The 15,775-nt window shown below is 38.0% G+C and overlaps 1 protein-coding gene across 9 annotated transcripts in view; it reads left to right on the top strand.

Moving 5' to 3' along the window:
• ZNF382 (zinc finger protein 382) overlaps nucleotides 1-15,775 on the top strand; it is a 52,157-nt gene that overhangs the window by 25,716 nt on the left and 10,666 nt on the right. For 4 of the 9 annotated variants that reach the window (XM_024733869.1, XM_024733870.1, XM_024733868.1 and 1 more), the window contains 3 exons: nucleotides 2,172-2,245; nucleotides 4,535-4,686; nucleotides 4,959-5,054. In XM_024733869.1, coding sequence (XP_024589637.1) covers nucleotides 4,548-4,686; nucleotides 4,959-5,054 — 235 coding nt within the window. In that variant the 5' untranslated portion in view covers nucleotides 2,172-2,245; nucleotides 4,535-4,547. Of the gene's footprint in view, nucleotides 1-5; nucleotides 100-2,125; nucleotides 2,246-4,534; nucleotides 4,687-4,958; nucleotides 5,055-15,775 lie in introns of those variants that run through there. The other 5 variants (XM_024733872.1, XM_024733875.1, XM_024733873.1 and 2 more) reach the window with 5 other exon arrangements.

Here is a 15,775-nt window from a genome sequence, read left to right as displayed (position 1 = left end):
GGAGGCGGGAATTGGGAGCTCCGGTCCCGGAGGGCAGACTAGGGAAGCGGGACCTGGTGGGCAATCTGGGGAGGAAACCGGGAGCCCAAACCCGGCCTGGTAATTATGAGGAGGGAACCGGAACCGGGCCGTGGTAACCAGACACTCAGATCTGTGCTACCGGGGCCTCGGGCGTGGTCCGTGGGCGTGACCCTGAAGGTGACAATCGAGTGTGACCTGGAGCGAGTTTTGCGAGGAGAGATTTTGTCTGTTTTGACCCCGAGGAATCTCCATCGCAGGGAGCAGGGCCTCACACAGAGGATGCTGTGTGTGTGTGTGTGTGTGTGTGTGTGTGTGTGTGTGTGTGTGTACCAAATGGAAGCGGCCTCCTGTGTCCAACCTGCTGCGTTTTGGATGCGTGCTGCTCTGTGGGATGTTGCGGCTGACTGTGTGTGAAACTGGATGAGCCTTGTTGCGTGGGGACTCCTCTGCATATGTCTCTCTTCGGATTAGGTGTGAGTCGTGTTTGAGACCGCAGGTGACTATGGAGAAGCGAAATGATTTGTGATGTGATTTTGTGACTTTGCCTGGAATTAGTAATGTGCTGTCTGAGATTGTGAAAGACATGGGGGTGATGTGAGACGGTGCTTTTCTGAAGTAAGTGATCGAATGTAACTTTGCATGTGTTTGTAACCTACTGTTACTATTTGTGATTGAGAGACTCTGTATGACCACTAGTTAGGTACTTAAGATTTGATTATCTGAATAGTGGTCATTAAGCCTGCCTGCAAAATTGTAACTCAGTAGCAATTTAGCAAATAAAATAGAGGTATGAGTATTGGAAAGGAAGAGGTAAGATTTCATAATTCCCAGATGGTAAGGTTCATTACAGGGAAGTATTATATGAACTAAAACCAATGTGTTAAAATGATTAGTGTTCCATGGGTAGCATGCAGGAAAAAACAATTTTTACCCATAACTAGCACTTTCAACACTGATATATGAGTAAGTTTTCCTGCTTCTGGATGAAATCTATGGCAGGGTCAATAGCCTCTTCAGGCATTCCATGATATAAAAGTATTAGGTATACTTTTAATCATAAGACCAGTCTCATTTTAGTAATTAAAATATTATTTTGCTATTTAAAATATTCACTGTAGCAGTCAATACTTCAGACTTCATTTAGCAAACTATTCTTCTCTCTGCCTGAAAGCCTACAGTGTGGAAAGATCAATTTCTTTTCTATTTCCATACCTGTACTTCTAAAAAGGGTTGTTCAGTAGTTAATACTTAAATTACTATTAATAAATTAATAATGAATAATGGTTAATTTTCAATAATTAACTATGCTAATTAGTAGTACGCACAGGTGAATCAATAAAGAGATGAAGTAGAGAAATTAAATAGAAAGTCCAAATATTCTCAAGTATATAGTGATGTGTAATGATGATAGAGATGGCATTTCACATCAACTGAGAAATAGTATTGCTAAACAATAAAATATGCAGGGAAAAAAATCTTCACAAGGCATAAACACTTGAATAGTTACATGAACAGCTAAGAAAAATTACTTTCAACTTAAAAATAGATAAAGGTTGAATTTATTAAATTGAAAAAGAAGATAATGTCAACCAATTAGAAAATAAACACCTATGAGAAAAACAGACATACTATAAGATGTCATCACAGAAAAGAAATAAAAACTTATTCTCATAATAAGAAATGTGTAAATTAGAATATATATATTATATATATATGGTAGGCAGAGATTAAAGTTATTTTCAACTGCATTCATTAGGGTGTGGAGAGGTATTCTCATGCACTGCTGGAGATAGTGTAAATTGGTAGGAAATCCATGAAGAACGGTTTGGAAATATATGATAAATCTGTCTTCCATGGCAGATGGAAGGTAGAGCTGCAGAGGGAAACACACAATGTTCCCTCTCTCCAAGCTACAACAGATTCCCCAGAATCTATTCTACCTCACCAGAAGATTAGGTTTCTGGCATTGATAAGGCAACAGGATTTGTCCATTTCCCTACTAATCTCTGTCCTGGATTTGTGTGGGGTACACAGAGTGGGCAAGTGCTGAAACTGAAAATAGATGTAGATTTAACTGAGTTATTCTGGGTGATCTAAGTCAAATATGGTTTCACATGGCTCCTTGTATCTTCCCATCTCTGCCTTCTCAGGACTCTTCCCTTTTCCAAAAGAAGAGCTCATAAGAGAAGTTTCATCTCTTGCAAATATCAAAGCCATGCCTCAGGTGAGATGATGTTTCCTCTCTTTCTGAAGTAACTTGTTTTTAGGTTATATGAACATTTGCTTCCCTATCCTTAAATTTTCTGGATATTGGGATTTGCTTCCATCAAACTGGTCTCCAGTAGGGCAAGCAAGTGGCCTAGGTACAAAATTTAAGAAGGACCCTTAGGGCTGTCCAGCTCTAACTTTTGTACCCTTCGTGTCTTACCTGCCTCACCCTAGTTGCAGTCCTGTTCCCAGTTTCTCTCATTCCAACTGGAAAAACTTAAGTCTTCCCCAAATGCACCTTCTAGTTGTAGCCAATGTTTGCATATTGATTGGGTGTATCATTCATCATCTCCTTTCTCAGTCCTCTCATAAAAGTACTGCTGGAACAGAAATGTATTATCTTCATTTAAATGGGAATATATTACTTGAATGAATCTATCTTGTCTAGACACTGTTTTGAGATCTAAATTTGTGAGGAGTCAGGGAGCAGACATGCAAAAACCTTGATCATCTCCACTGACCTAGGTTTAGTGGGAGGTAGAATTGGTAGATCACATTATTATTTTGGATTAGATTTCCTGTTTTGTGAGGTTTTTAGGATAGAGATTTGCTTGCAAGCTTGTACAGAAAACTGAAATTTTACATTGCTCTCTGATATATTTTATCCATATCTGCCAGCAATTCCTATAAACTGTGGCCCACCAGTGAAAACCTTTCCAGTGTTTCAGTGCTATTATAGATTTATTCTTATATTTTTGGTTTCTTCTAATCTTTATATGTGCATGCAAGAGAAGGATATGCATTTGCTAATCCACTCTTGAGATATTCTATTCTTGAATCAAAGGTGGTACTTTCTCCTGTTTCCATATCTTTCTTTCAGAAAATTCCTCTTCATCTACCAATCTCTGAAATACCAATCTGGGTTTTCCCCAGATGGTAATTGGTTCCCTTCTCCTCTCTGTCTCTTTTTCTGTATGCACAGTCATATTCACTCCAGAGGTTATACTGATCTGATTCTAGTGACTCTCAGATACCTCTCTCCATCCTAGACCTCTAACCAGAGTGTCAGAACCATATATACAACCTCCAACAGCTATCACTACCTGTATGTTTCATAGACATTTCAAGAACATGTCCAAGGTTTACCTCATTACCTCCTTTGGTCCAGCTTATTATTTCTCCTGCTTCCCATTTCCATTTTCTGGTCTCAGCACCCACCCACTTGCTGTGCAGATGACCTAAGAGCTGTGCTTCTCTTTTTTCCACTCTTCAACCAATTTATGACCAGTTCTGTTGAAACTCATCATGAAGCAACAAATTGTCTCCTGTCCAGACCACTAATACCATTTTAATCTTGGACACATCTCTAACAGTGGTTACTTAATTGTCTTTCCCACCTAACACACCTCAAGCCTTCTCTAGTGTTCGAGAGTATTGCCTCTAAAGTACAAATTTTTTCACATAACATATGTGATGACTTGACATTTCTTCATGTTTTTTTATACTCCATAAAGCAGCAGACCCAAAGTGGGGTATGCATTACAATGGAATGTACAAGACAGTATACTGAAAAGGAGGAAAATACTAATAGTTTATATTCCAGAACAGTAATCGTTAACAATGTGGATTGCTATTAATGCCAACTGATGATTTATAAATAAATACAAATATGTTGGGAGTGTGCTCAGTACATTTTTAAGACCATTGCTCTGTCTTAAAACAGAGTATTGAAACATCCAGTATTATTACATAAATATGCCTACTGCCTACCTCCATATACCTTTTTCTTCTTACAGCTCAAAGACTCTTTCCTAACATACTGTACCTTTTGCTATTTCCTGAATTTACTGACTGGTTTTACTCTCCCCATGAGTCTCAAAAGCCATTGACATGTAGTTCTACAAAAACTATTCATTGTGAGTACAAAATTTTTATGTCCTCAATGAAGTCTTAGAATACAAAATGAAATTTTCTTTACTTTGTAGTATGTTCCCTTGTACATATTTCTGTCATTGCATCTGCAGTATCTATTGAGTGTATGTATTTACACATATGCCCTTCTTTTAGCCTGTAACTTCTTAAGAGCAAGGTCAGGGTTTTATTTGTTTTTGTGCACCAAGCAACCAATCACATTCAAGGCAAAGAGTATGATCTCATGTATTTTTAGCATGAGATAATAAGTAAATACTGATGAATGTATTTTCAGAGAGAATTTTCTACAGTATAAAACACAAAGTAAGGAAACCAGTTTGACCACTGAACATGGTCTCCAATGTCTAGTTCTCACTAGTTTCAATTACTTTAGGATGAACTAGACTATGCCCTTACAGGGATCAGTGTCATTCAAGGATGTGACTGTGGACTTCACCCAGGAGGAGTGGCAGCAACTGGATCCTGCTCAGAAGGCCCTCTACAGGGATGTCATGTTGGAAAACTATTTTCACCTCATCTCTGTAGGTAAGGAAAATTCCTTGAAACTTTCAGTGTCATGCATCTCCTTTCAAGAATTTCTGAAACATATGGAACATTGATTTTCAAAGATCAGAGGTGATGAATCCCTTTCTGTTAGTAGAAAGCGTGTTTGTGTCCGCACTTGGCCTAGTGCAAGGTATTAACTTTGGTAGGACGTTAATGTGTACCTTGTCTGCCATCTTGAAGCTGTATCTTTCTCTTCCTTCAATAGTTTTGAAGCCCAACAGCTTAGACCAAGTCTCATTTTTTATTATCAGGATTTCACATGACTAAGCCTGATATGATCCACAAGTTGGAACAAGGAAAAGAACTATGGACAACAGAGAAAATTTTTCCAAGTCAGAGTTACCTCGGTGAGTCTGTATAGATAAAGTCCAGTGGGCTCAGGTAGTTGATGTCTGAATATTTTCAGAGATCTATTTTTTAAATTTTGGTAAAATAAACATAAAATGTATCATCTTAACCATTTTTAAGCATATAGTTCCATGGCATTAAGTACTTTTACATAGCTGTGCCACTATCACCACCATCCATCTCCAGAACCCTTCATCTGTCAGAAGTAAAACTCTGTACCCATTAAACAATAACTCCTCATTACCACCCCCAACTATCCCCTGGCAACCAGTATTCTACTTTCTGTCTCTATGAATATGACTACTGGTAGGTATCTCATATAAGTGGAATCATATGGTATTTGTCCCTTTTGCGACTGGTTTATTTCACTTAACATAATGTCTTCAAGTTTTACCCATGTTGTAGTATGTATCAAAATTTTCTTCCTTTTGAAGGCTGAATAATATTCCATTATATGTCCATGCCACATTTTGCTTATCCATTCATCTCTCAGTGGACACTTTGGTTGCTTCCACCTTTTGGCTACTGTGAATAGTGCTACATGAATATGGGTGTACAAATATATATCTGAGTCATTGCTTTCTTTTGGGTATATACCCAAAAGTAGAATTGCTGGATCATATAGTAATTCTATGTTTAATGTTTTGAGGAACTGCTATACTGTTTTCCATAGTGGCTACACCATTTTACATTCTCACCAACAATGCACAAGGGTTCCAGTTTCTCCACATCCTTACCAACAACTGTTATTTTCCTTTTTTCTTCTTTTTTTTCAGATAGTAGCTGTCTTATTAGGGATCTGTTTTTAAAGGCCTGAGATCTTTGAAGTGTCTATGCATGACTGACTTAAATACCTCGAAAATCTAAATTTTATTTTGAATATCACTCCCCACATAAATCCTTTCCTTGTGTGCCTTATGCTTATAGAACTATTGGCTCCTATTACTTTACCAAGAATCCACTCCATGCTTTGTAGGTATAACATCCAGAGAGATCTTAAGTGTAAAGTTCTTTGAGTTCTGACAGAAGTATAAACCCACGTATCTCACACTCTAGTCAAGATAAAGGACACTTCCATTAACCCATTAAGTTCCATCAGGCCTCTTCCAAGTCAGTCCCTCCCTAAGATGATCACCACTGTGATTTCTACCAACATAGATTAGTTTTGTCTATTCTGGACCTTTTTCATGTCTACTTTCTTTCACTCAGCTTAATGTCTGAGAGATTTATACATGTTTTTGCATATATAAATAGTTTATTTTAATTAAACAGAATAGTATTCAATTGAATGGAGATACCAGTTTATTATGCATCTCCTATTGATAGACATTTGAAATGTTTCAGTTTGGGGCTATTATTATTATTATTATTACTATTATTATTATTTTGGCCACACTGCATGGCATGTGGGGTTTTAGTTCCCTGACCAGGGATCAAACCCAAGCCCCCTGCCGTGGAAGCGCAGAGTCTTAACCACTGGACCGCCAGGGAAGTCCCTGGGGCTATTATGAATAAAGCTGCGGTGAACATTCTTGTAAAGATCTTTTTGTGGACACACGTTTTTATTTCTCTTCAGTAAATACCTATCAGATGGTGTTGCTCATTCATAAGTCAGGTTTATAGTTCACATTTTAGAAGCTGCCAGTTTTTAAAAGTTACCATAGCATTTTAAACTTTTAAAAGCAATGTTTGAGAATTTTGATTGCCTCCCACATTCTCTTCCACATTTGATGTTATCAATATTTTCATTTTGGTCATTGTGAAGTACTATTCTGAAGAATGGTAGCATATCTTAGCAGTTTCAATTTAGATTTCTTTTATGACTAATGATGTTGAGAACTTTTTCATGTGCTTTTTATATCTTCTTCAGAGGTATCTGTTCAAATGTTTTACCCATTTTTTATTGGGTAGTATTTTTTTTCCTTGAATAGTAGGAATTCTTTACATTTTCTGAATAGAAGTCTTTTGTTTGATATAGGTATTGCATATATTTCCTCTAGTCTGTGGCTTGCCAACTCGTTTTAATGGTGTCTTTAAATAAGCACAAGTTTTTAAAGTCCAGTTTATCATTTCTATCTTTTATCATTATTTCTTTGACCTCTCAAACAAATATTTGCCTTAGGTTGTAAAGATAGTTTCCTGTATTTTTTTCTAAAAATGTTGTGTACATTTTGCTTTTTTAAAATTAGTTCTATGATCCATCTCATGTTAAGTTTTATTTATGGTATGAGGTAAGTGTTAAGAGTCTGTTTTCTTCCATATAGATATCAATTTGTCCCATCACTTGTTGAATTGAATTAAATTGCTCTGATGATCTTATCAAAAATTGTTTGATTGCTTCCCTGGGGGCGCAGTTGTTGAGAGTCCGCCTGCCGATGCAGGGGACACGGGTTCGTACCCCGGTCTGGGAAGATCCCACGTGCCGCGGAGCGGCTGGGCCCATGAGCCGTGGCCGCTGAGCCTGCGCGTCCAGAGCCTGTGCTCCGCAACGGGAGAGGCCACAACAGTGAAAGGCCCACGTACCGCAAAAAGAAAGAAAATTGTTTGATTGTATTTGTGTCAGTCTATTTCTAGAGTATTCTTTCCTTTGATATAATTTAAGTCCTATTACTAATACCACCTGGTCTTTGATTATTGTAGCTTTATAGTAAGTCTTGATGCCAGAGTAAGTCCTCTTAACTTTCTTCTTTTTAAAAAATTGTTTTGGCTATTCCAGGTCATTTTCATTTTCTTTTTCAAATACATTTTAGAATCAACTTCTTTATTTCTTTATTTTATTTTATTTTTTAACATCTTTTATTGGAGTATAATTGCTTTACAATGGTGTGTTAGTTTCTGCTTTATAACAAAGTGAATCAGTTATACATGTATATATGTCCCCATATCTCTTCCCTCTTGTGTCTCTCTCCCTTCCACCCTCCATATCCCACCGCTCTAGGTGGTTACAAAGCACCGAGCTGATCTCCCTGTACTATGTGGTTGCTTCCCACTAGCTAACTATTTTACGTTTGGTAATGTATATATGTCCATGCCACTCTCTCACTTCGTCCCAGCTTACCCTTCCCCCTCCCTGTATCCTCAAGTCCATTCTCTAGTAGGTCTGTGTCTTTATGCCCATCTTGCCCTTAGGTTCTTCATGACCTTTTTTTTTTTTTAGATTCCATATATATGTGATAACATACGGTATTTGTTTTTCTCTTTCTGACTTACTTCACTCTGTATGACAGACTCTAGGTCCATCCACCTCACTACAAATAACTCGGTTTCATTTCTTTTAATGGCTGAGTAATGTTCCATTGTATATATGTGCCACATTTTCTTTATCCATTCATCTGTCAATGGACACTTAGGTTGCTTCCATGTCCTGGCTATTGTAAACACAGCTACAGTGAACATTTTGGTACATGACTCTTTTTTTTTTTAATTCATTTATTTTTGGCTGCATTGGGTCTACGTTGCTGCAGGCGGGCTTTCTCTAGTTGTGACGCAGGGGGGCTACTCTTCATTGCGATGTGTGGGCTTCCCATTGCAGTGGCTTCTCTTCTTGTGGAGCACAGGCTCTAGGCATACGGGCTTCAGTAGTTGTGGCATGCAGGCTCAGTAGTTGTGGTTTCCAGGCTCTAGAGCACAGGCTCAGTAGCTGTGGTGCACGGGCTTAATTGCTCCGTGGCATGTGGGATATTGCTGGACTAGGGGTCGAACCCATGTCCCCTGCATTGTCAGGCGGATTCTCAACCACTGCGCCACCAGGGAAGTGCCTGTGTGGGTTTATCTTTGGGCTTTCTATCCTGTTCCATTGATCTATATTTCTGTTTTTGTGCCAGTACCATCTTGGTTTCTCTAAATAAATATGCTGGGATTTTTATTGGTGAGAAATAACATCTCAGTAATATTGAGTCTTTCGGTCCATGACTATACTATATCTTAACATTTTAGTTAGCTTCTCTAATTCCCATAAGCAGTGTTTTATTATTTTTAGTATAGAGGTCTTATACATATTTTATTAAGTTTATCTCTAAGCTTTTAATATTTTTGCTGCTATTGTAAATAATGAGATTTTTAAAATTTCTTTTTCCAGCTTGTTCTTAATATGTGCAGCCACAATTGACTTTTAGATATTGACTTTGCATATTTCTTTTGATGGTATTAAATTTTGTTGTTGTTACTCTTGTTCTTTATTTGTTTTGTTATTTTTTTTAGATTTTCTATACATAAAACAGGCCTTCTTGAAATAAGATATTTCACTTCTACATTTGCATACTTTATTGCTTTCATTTCTTTTTCTTACCCTGTTATACTGACCAGAATCTACAGTAAAACGTTGAATAGAGGTAGTGAGAGTGAGCATCCTTAGCAGTTCACTAAATTTAGAAGGTAGACATTTAATATTTCATTCTTTAGCTTAATATTAACTGTATATTTTTCATAAGTGCTCTTTGTTAGATTCTGAAAGTTCTCTTTTTTCCCTAGTTTTTGGACAATTTTAATTATGAATGGATGTTGATCTTAAATGCTTTTTCAGCATCTGTTGAGATGATCATATGATATTTCCTTTTTAATCTGTTACTGTATGTATTACATTGATTTATTTTATTTTATTTTTTTTTGCGGTACGCGGGCCTCTCACTGTTGTGGCCTCTCCCGTTGTGGAGCACAGGCTCCGGACGCGCAGGCCCAGCGGCCATGGCTCACGGGCCCAGCCGCTCCGCGGCATGTGGGATCCTCCCGGACCGGGGGTCGAACCCATGTCCCCTGCATCGGCAGGCAGACTCTCAACCACTGCGCCACCAGGGAAGCCCGCTTAATTTGTATTTTAAACCAACCTTGTGCTCCTGGGATGAACTCCATTTGGACAAGATGCATTATCTGTCTTATAGATTGACAAAATTGGTTTGCTAATATTTTAGTAAGCTAAATGCATGATTTTACCAAGGATAGTGGTTTGTAGTTTTCTTGTAATGTCATTGAAAAGTTTTTGTATCCAGAATTGTGTCAGCCATATCGAACTGGGGGTGTTTCCTTTTCATCTACTTTCTTATGGAATTTCTGTAAGATTGGCATTGTTGGTTCCTTAAATGTTTGAAGAAAACCATTATTAAGCCATTTGGGCCTGCATTTTTATAATTCAAAACTTCTGCTTCCAGCCCTGAGGAAGTAACAGAGTCCAGAATTATACTACTACAGGAAACAACTAGAAAACTGGACAAAACTATTTTCAGATATTGCACAACAGGCAGCACAGGCCTGGATTCCTGAGAGAAGAGAAATAAATGAGATGCACCCTACCTCATTCTAGGCTTTCATTTGAAGGCAACTTCCAGACTGCAGTGCAGAGAGAGGAATCCAGAAAGAACAGTTTTACTGACTTTAGGGGACCAACACTGGCATTCAAGGAAATTGAGGTGACTAGAATTTGCAGGACACACTTTCCAAAAGAGGGAGTTATGCAGAGAAAGAGTTCCCCAAATCTTGAAAATGTTCCCCTTGAGTCTTGGCTAAAGATAAGTCTGCACATGGGTAGGTGAAACCCCATGAGACCAGTCAAGGACACGTTCTAGGAAAAATACAATTACAACAGTGTTGTGAGACAAACAATTCTCATAGCCTGCTGCACCTGGAATCATTTTATTTCCCTTCAGCCAGAGTGGAGAGAACTTGTTAATACATAGGACATTAGATAGACACCCTAGAAAGGTCACACCTAATAAATGGGGCAATAGATTAAAGACTGCAAGATTTGTCATAAAAGGGCTTAAATTAAAGCATCAAAAGGATTAAACTAATCCAAAAATAACTTCTGTGTGCCTGTTGGGTCCTCCAAGGAGATGCTGAGTTGGAGTTGGGAGTATAATAGATTTCTTAGAGGTGACATCTATGAAAGATAAAGGAAGAAGTAAGATCAGAAACAGAAAGCCATCAGACCATGATACAGATATGTGGAAGAAAAGGGGATTGGGCAGGGAGAGCCTTAGACCATTATGTAGATCTGACAAAATCTCAACCAACCTAACTCCTCTGAGGCAAAGACTGTTGTTCATCAGAGGATTCCTAATGGACAGAAATGGCCACCCTCTAGTACCCACTCAGTGTTCAGTCATTTGGTGGGGATTCCCTGGGGAGACCCTGGCTTGGTTCAAAATCTGAAGAGCATCCTGAAGATGCTAACCATTCTTGCACATGAATGGTAAGTTCTTTTTGAAGGGAGGTCCTAGTGGTGCAACTCTGGATGCCACAGAATGCCAAAAAAAAAAAAAAAGACTAATATTCTTTATGAAAATACAACCATATCTTAAACTCAACGACATTAAATTGATAATGTCTGATGTCCAGTCAAAAATTATTAAACATATGAAGAAGCAGGAAAATATGACCCATAAACAGGAAAAAACTCATTCAATAGGAAAAAAACGCAGTTAATAAAAACAGACCTAAAAAAGGTAGAGGTGATGGAATTCGCTCACAAGTATGTTAAAACAGCCATTAGAAATGACTTGAGTATCATCAAGGATGTAAACTGAAAGTGAACATAATGAGACAAGATAGCAAAGATGGAAATAAAAACTAAAAGAAGCTTCTAAAGATGACTATTCAGTATCTGAAATGAAAAGAAAGACCCAACTATGTCCTATGTATTAAAATATAAAGACACGGGTAGGTGAAACATAAAATGATGAAAAAATATGTACCATACTGCCTTGCGATTGCCCTATGTGGGGATGAGATCATCCCCCCACTCCACTCACCCAAAATTTGGGACAGATGTCAAGAATGAAATCTCACATAATGAGGCTTTCTAGGGAGAGCAGGGAAGATTCCCAAGCTGGTCCTAAAATGGCTTGAGAGAGCAAGGAGGGGTGTCTGGCTTTGGTGTTTATTGTGTTTCGGTGGGGGGTAAGGTCAGGTCTCTACACATAGGCTAAGGCTTACATGGTTTAAACTTCCTGCCAGCACCAACAGAGAGAATATGCAAGGTTTCTGATTGGCTTGCCCAGGTGTGGGGCAAGAGAGGAAAAAAAGGGAGTGGGTCTAGGAAGTTGTCAGCAGTAAGACATCAAAAATAGAATCTGACTCTATTACACATGGAAACACTAAGAAGAAAATGGGAGTGGCCATATATCAAAGTAGATTTCAGAAAATAGAATATTACAGTGATAAAGAGGGACAGTTCATTGAGAGGTCATAACAACTGTAACAGCTTCAAAATACTTCAGTGTTTCTCAGCTTTTTATCATTTTCACTACCCTAAAAAGTCTTTTTAGAGATTTTCTTTCTAATTGCCCCCCCATGTAATTTTAATACAATAATCTATGTTCTGTTGCCCTTTGGAGGGCCACAAACCATAGTAATATGTAAGATTTTCTTTTTTCATTTTCTTCAGAACCAATTTTGCTCCCTGAAAGAAGCAATATAATTATAGCTTAAGATATAAATACTTTTCCCTCAGTAATTGAGAGAACAAAGAGAAAGAAAATCAATAAGGCTATGGAAGGGTTGAAACACAATCAATTGTACCTAGTTAATCTTTATAGACTACTTTACATGGAACATTCACCCAGATAGACTCTATATGCTGGGCCATATGTATCAATAACTTAAAAACAAGTATCAATAAATTAAAAAGAATTGAAATCATAGTGTATAGTTTCTGACCACAGTACAACTAATTTAGAAATCAAAAACGTATCTCTAAATTCCCCAAATTTTTGGAAATTAATCAAATTTCCAAATAACCCATGAAGCAAGGAAGAAATCCTAAGGTAAATTAGAAGGTATTTTGAACTGAATGATAATTAAGACAACATATCAAAATGTGTGGGATGCAACTATAGCAGCATTAAAAATTTTTATTTCTTTAAATCAGGGCCAAAAACAGGGGTTAAACTGTCACCCTAAGTAACTAGAAAAAGAAAAGTAAATTAAACTCAAAAGTTAGTAAGAGGAAAAAATTGACTAAAGCAGAAATCAATGAAATACATAACAGAAGAATAAATGAGTGGAGCCAAAAGCTGATACATTAAAATAATAAAATTAATAAACCATAGCTATATTACTAATAAAAAATAGAAGACACATCACCAATGTCAAAAATTAAAGAGGCTACATCACTACAGATCCTACAGACATTAAAAGGACCATTAGGGAATATACAAACAATTTTATACCAACCAATAAGAGTAGGAGAGAACACTTCCCAACTCATTTTATAAGACCAGCATTATCCACAATCAAAGGCACTATAAGAATAGAAAACTACACAGCAACATCCTTCATGAAGCTAGATATAAAAATCCTTAATAAAATATTATAAAACTGAATCTAAAAAAATAACTGAATCTAGCAGTATTTTAAAAGGATGATACCACATGGCCAAAAGGAGTTTATCCCAGGAAAGCAAAGTTGATTTGGAATTCAAAAATCAAGCTAGGGCTTCCCTGGTGGTGCAGTGGTTGAGAGTCCGCCTGCCGATGCAGGGGACACGGGTTCGTGCCCCGGTCTGGGAAGATCCTACATGCTGCGGAGCAACTAAGCCTGTGTGCTGCAACTACGGAGCCTGCGCTCTAGATCACGCGCTCTAGACCCACGCACAGCAACTACGGAGCCTGCGCTCTAGATCACGCGCTCTAGACCCACGCACAGCAACTACGGAGCCTGCGCTCTAGATCACGCGCTCTAGACCCACGCACAGCAACTACGGAGCCTGCGCTCTAGATCACGCGCTCTAGACCCACGCACAGCAACTACGGAGCCTGCGCTCTAGATCACGCGCTCTAGACCCACGCACAGCAACTACGGAGCCTGCGCTCTAGAGCCCGCACTCTAGACCCACGCACTGCAACTACGGAGCCTGTGCTCTAGAGCCCATGCGCCACAACTACTGAGCCTGTGTTCTGCAACTGCTGAAGCCTGCACGCCTAGAGCCCCTGCTCTGCAACAAGAAAGAGAAGCCACCGCAATGAGAAGCCCGCTCACCGCAATAAAGAGTAGCCTCCGCTCACCACAACTAGAGAAAGCCCGTATGCAGCAGCAAAGACCCAACACAGCCAAAATAAATTAATTAAATTAAAAGTAAAAAACTATATAATTCACCATGTAAAGATAAAAAGAGGTCGAAACTCAAGGATATAAGCTACCACTTAAAGTATAGAAAAATAAAAAGGAGAGAAGACCACAATCATCTCGGTAAATGCAGGAAAATAATCAAATTCAACTTATATTTATTATAAATCTATTTATTAGCAATCCAGGGGAATTTCCTCAACCTCCTAAAGAATATCTTTGAAAAACATAGCCACCATCACATTCAGTGGTGAAAGCTTGAATGCTTTTCCTCTAAGAACAAAAACAAAGAAAGGATGTCCATTATCACCACTTCTATTAAATATTATACAGAACACATGTCAGTACAATAAGGCAAGAAAAAGAAGTTAAAAGGCTTCAGATTAGAAAGGGAACTATCTTCATTTGTAAGTGACATGATTGTGTACATAGTAAATCCTCAGGAATCTAAAAGAAAAGAACTGTTAGAACTAATAAGTGAATTTAGCAAGTTCACAGAGTTCTTGTTTTAGATAAAATTTGGGGAAATTTTGGTCTGTACTTGTACAGTTTTTTTCCTGCTCTTTTCTCAATTATATCTTAAATCATTTCATCCTACCCTGTAGTTCACTAAGGATTTTAAAAGTTCTTTTAGTTTGGGTAGTTTCTGTGAACCTGACTTCAAGTTTACTGATTCTTTATTCTCTTATGTTTATTTGCTGTTAAACCCATCCAGTGAATTTTATATTTCAGCTATTGGGTTTTTTTTCAGTTTGCATTTCTTTATGCCTCCTGACTACTCCATCTCTTCACCCATATTTCCATCTTTTCTTGTAGATTTGTAAACATATTTATCATAGTTCTAATTTCAACATAGGGACATATATCAGTCTGTTTCTGTTGAATGGTTTTTATCTTCCCTATTGGTCACATTTTCCTGTTTCTTCTCAGGAAGACTTTATATAACATGTTGTGAAGTTGCTGGATCCTTTTTCTTCCTCTGAAGATTGCTGAGTTTTAATCTTACAGGAGGTTAAGTTACTGGAGGCTCATGTCGATTCTTTTGTCAGGTTGCTTTTAAGTTGTTCAGATTATTTCTATTTCGGTTTCAGTTTTGCCTTTAGTTTTATGGTATTCCTCTAAGTCCTGGGATGCAGCCTTTACTCCTAATACATGGCCCTTCTGGGATTTCAGTAGAAAGACCAAAGTTTTAACCAGGTTCTTCTAACTTGGCACAGGATTGGAATTAAAAACTGTTTTTGCAGAGTTAAGTAGCTGCTGAAATCTCTGCTGAGTTCTTTCAGTGTTGCAGCTTTCTTTTCCCTTTATGCTCCTTCTAGTCTTACCCTGTAGAAATGAAGTTAACCAAGGTTTTGAGGAGGGGTTTATGCTAACGTTGGGGCTTTCCTTCTATGCTTTCTTCATCCTTGGATTCTGTCCTCAATTTACAGCCACTCTGGTACTCCTGAACTCTGATCTCTGATTCTTCTGCACAGGATGGCTCCTGCTTTCTCCTTGAGATCTATCCCCTGTGTGCTGCGTGAACTACCAGGGCACACATTGGAAGACCTGGATAAAAGGAGATCTTATTGCAGTATGGTTTCTTTCTTTCAAAGGTTGTATCCATTCCAGTTTCTGCCTGCTTTTGATCATTCTTTAGTGTCTTCAAACAAGTTGGTCTTCT

Source organism: Neophocaena asiaeorientalis, unplaced genomic scaffold, assembly GCF_003031525.2.
Source record: "Neophocaena asiaeorientalis asiaeorientalis breed wild unplaced genomic scaffold, Neophocaena_asiaeorientalis_V1.1 scaffold280, whole genome shotgun sequence".
Lineage (NCBI taxonomy): Eukaryota > Metazoa > Chordata > Mammalia > Artiodactyla > Phocoenidae > Neophocaena > Neophocaena asiaeorientalis.
This window is presented reverse-complemented; position numbering and strand designations above follow the sequence as displayed.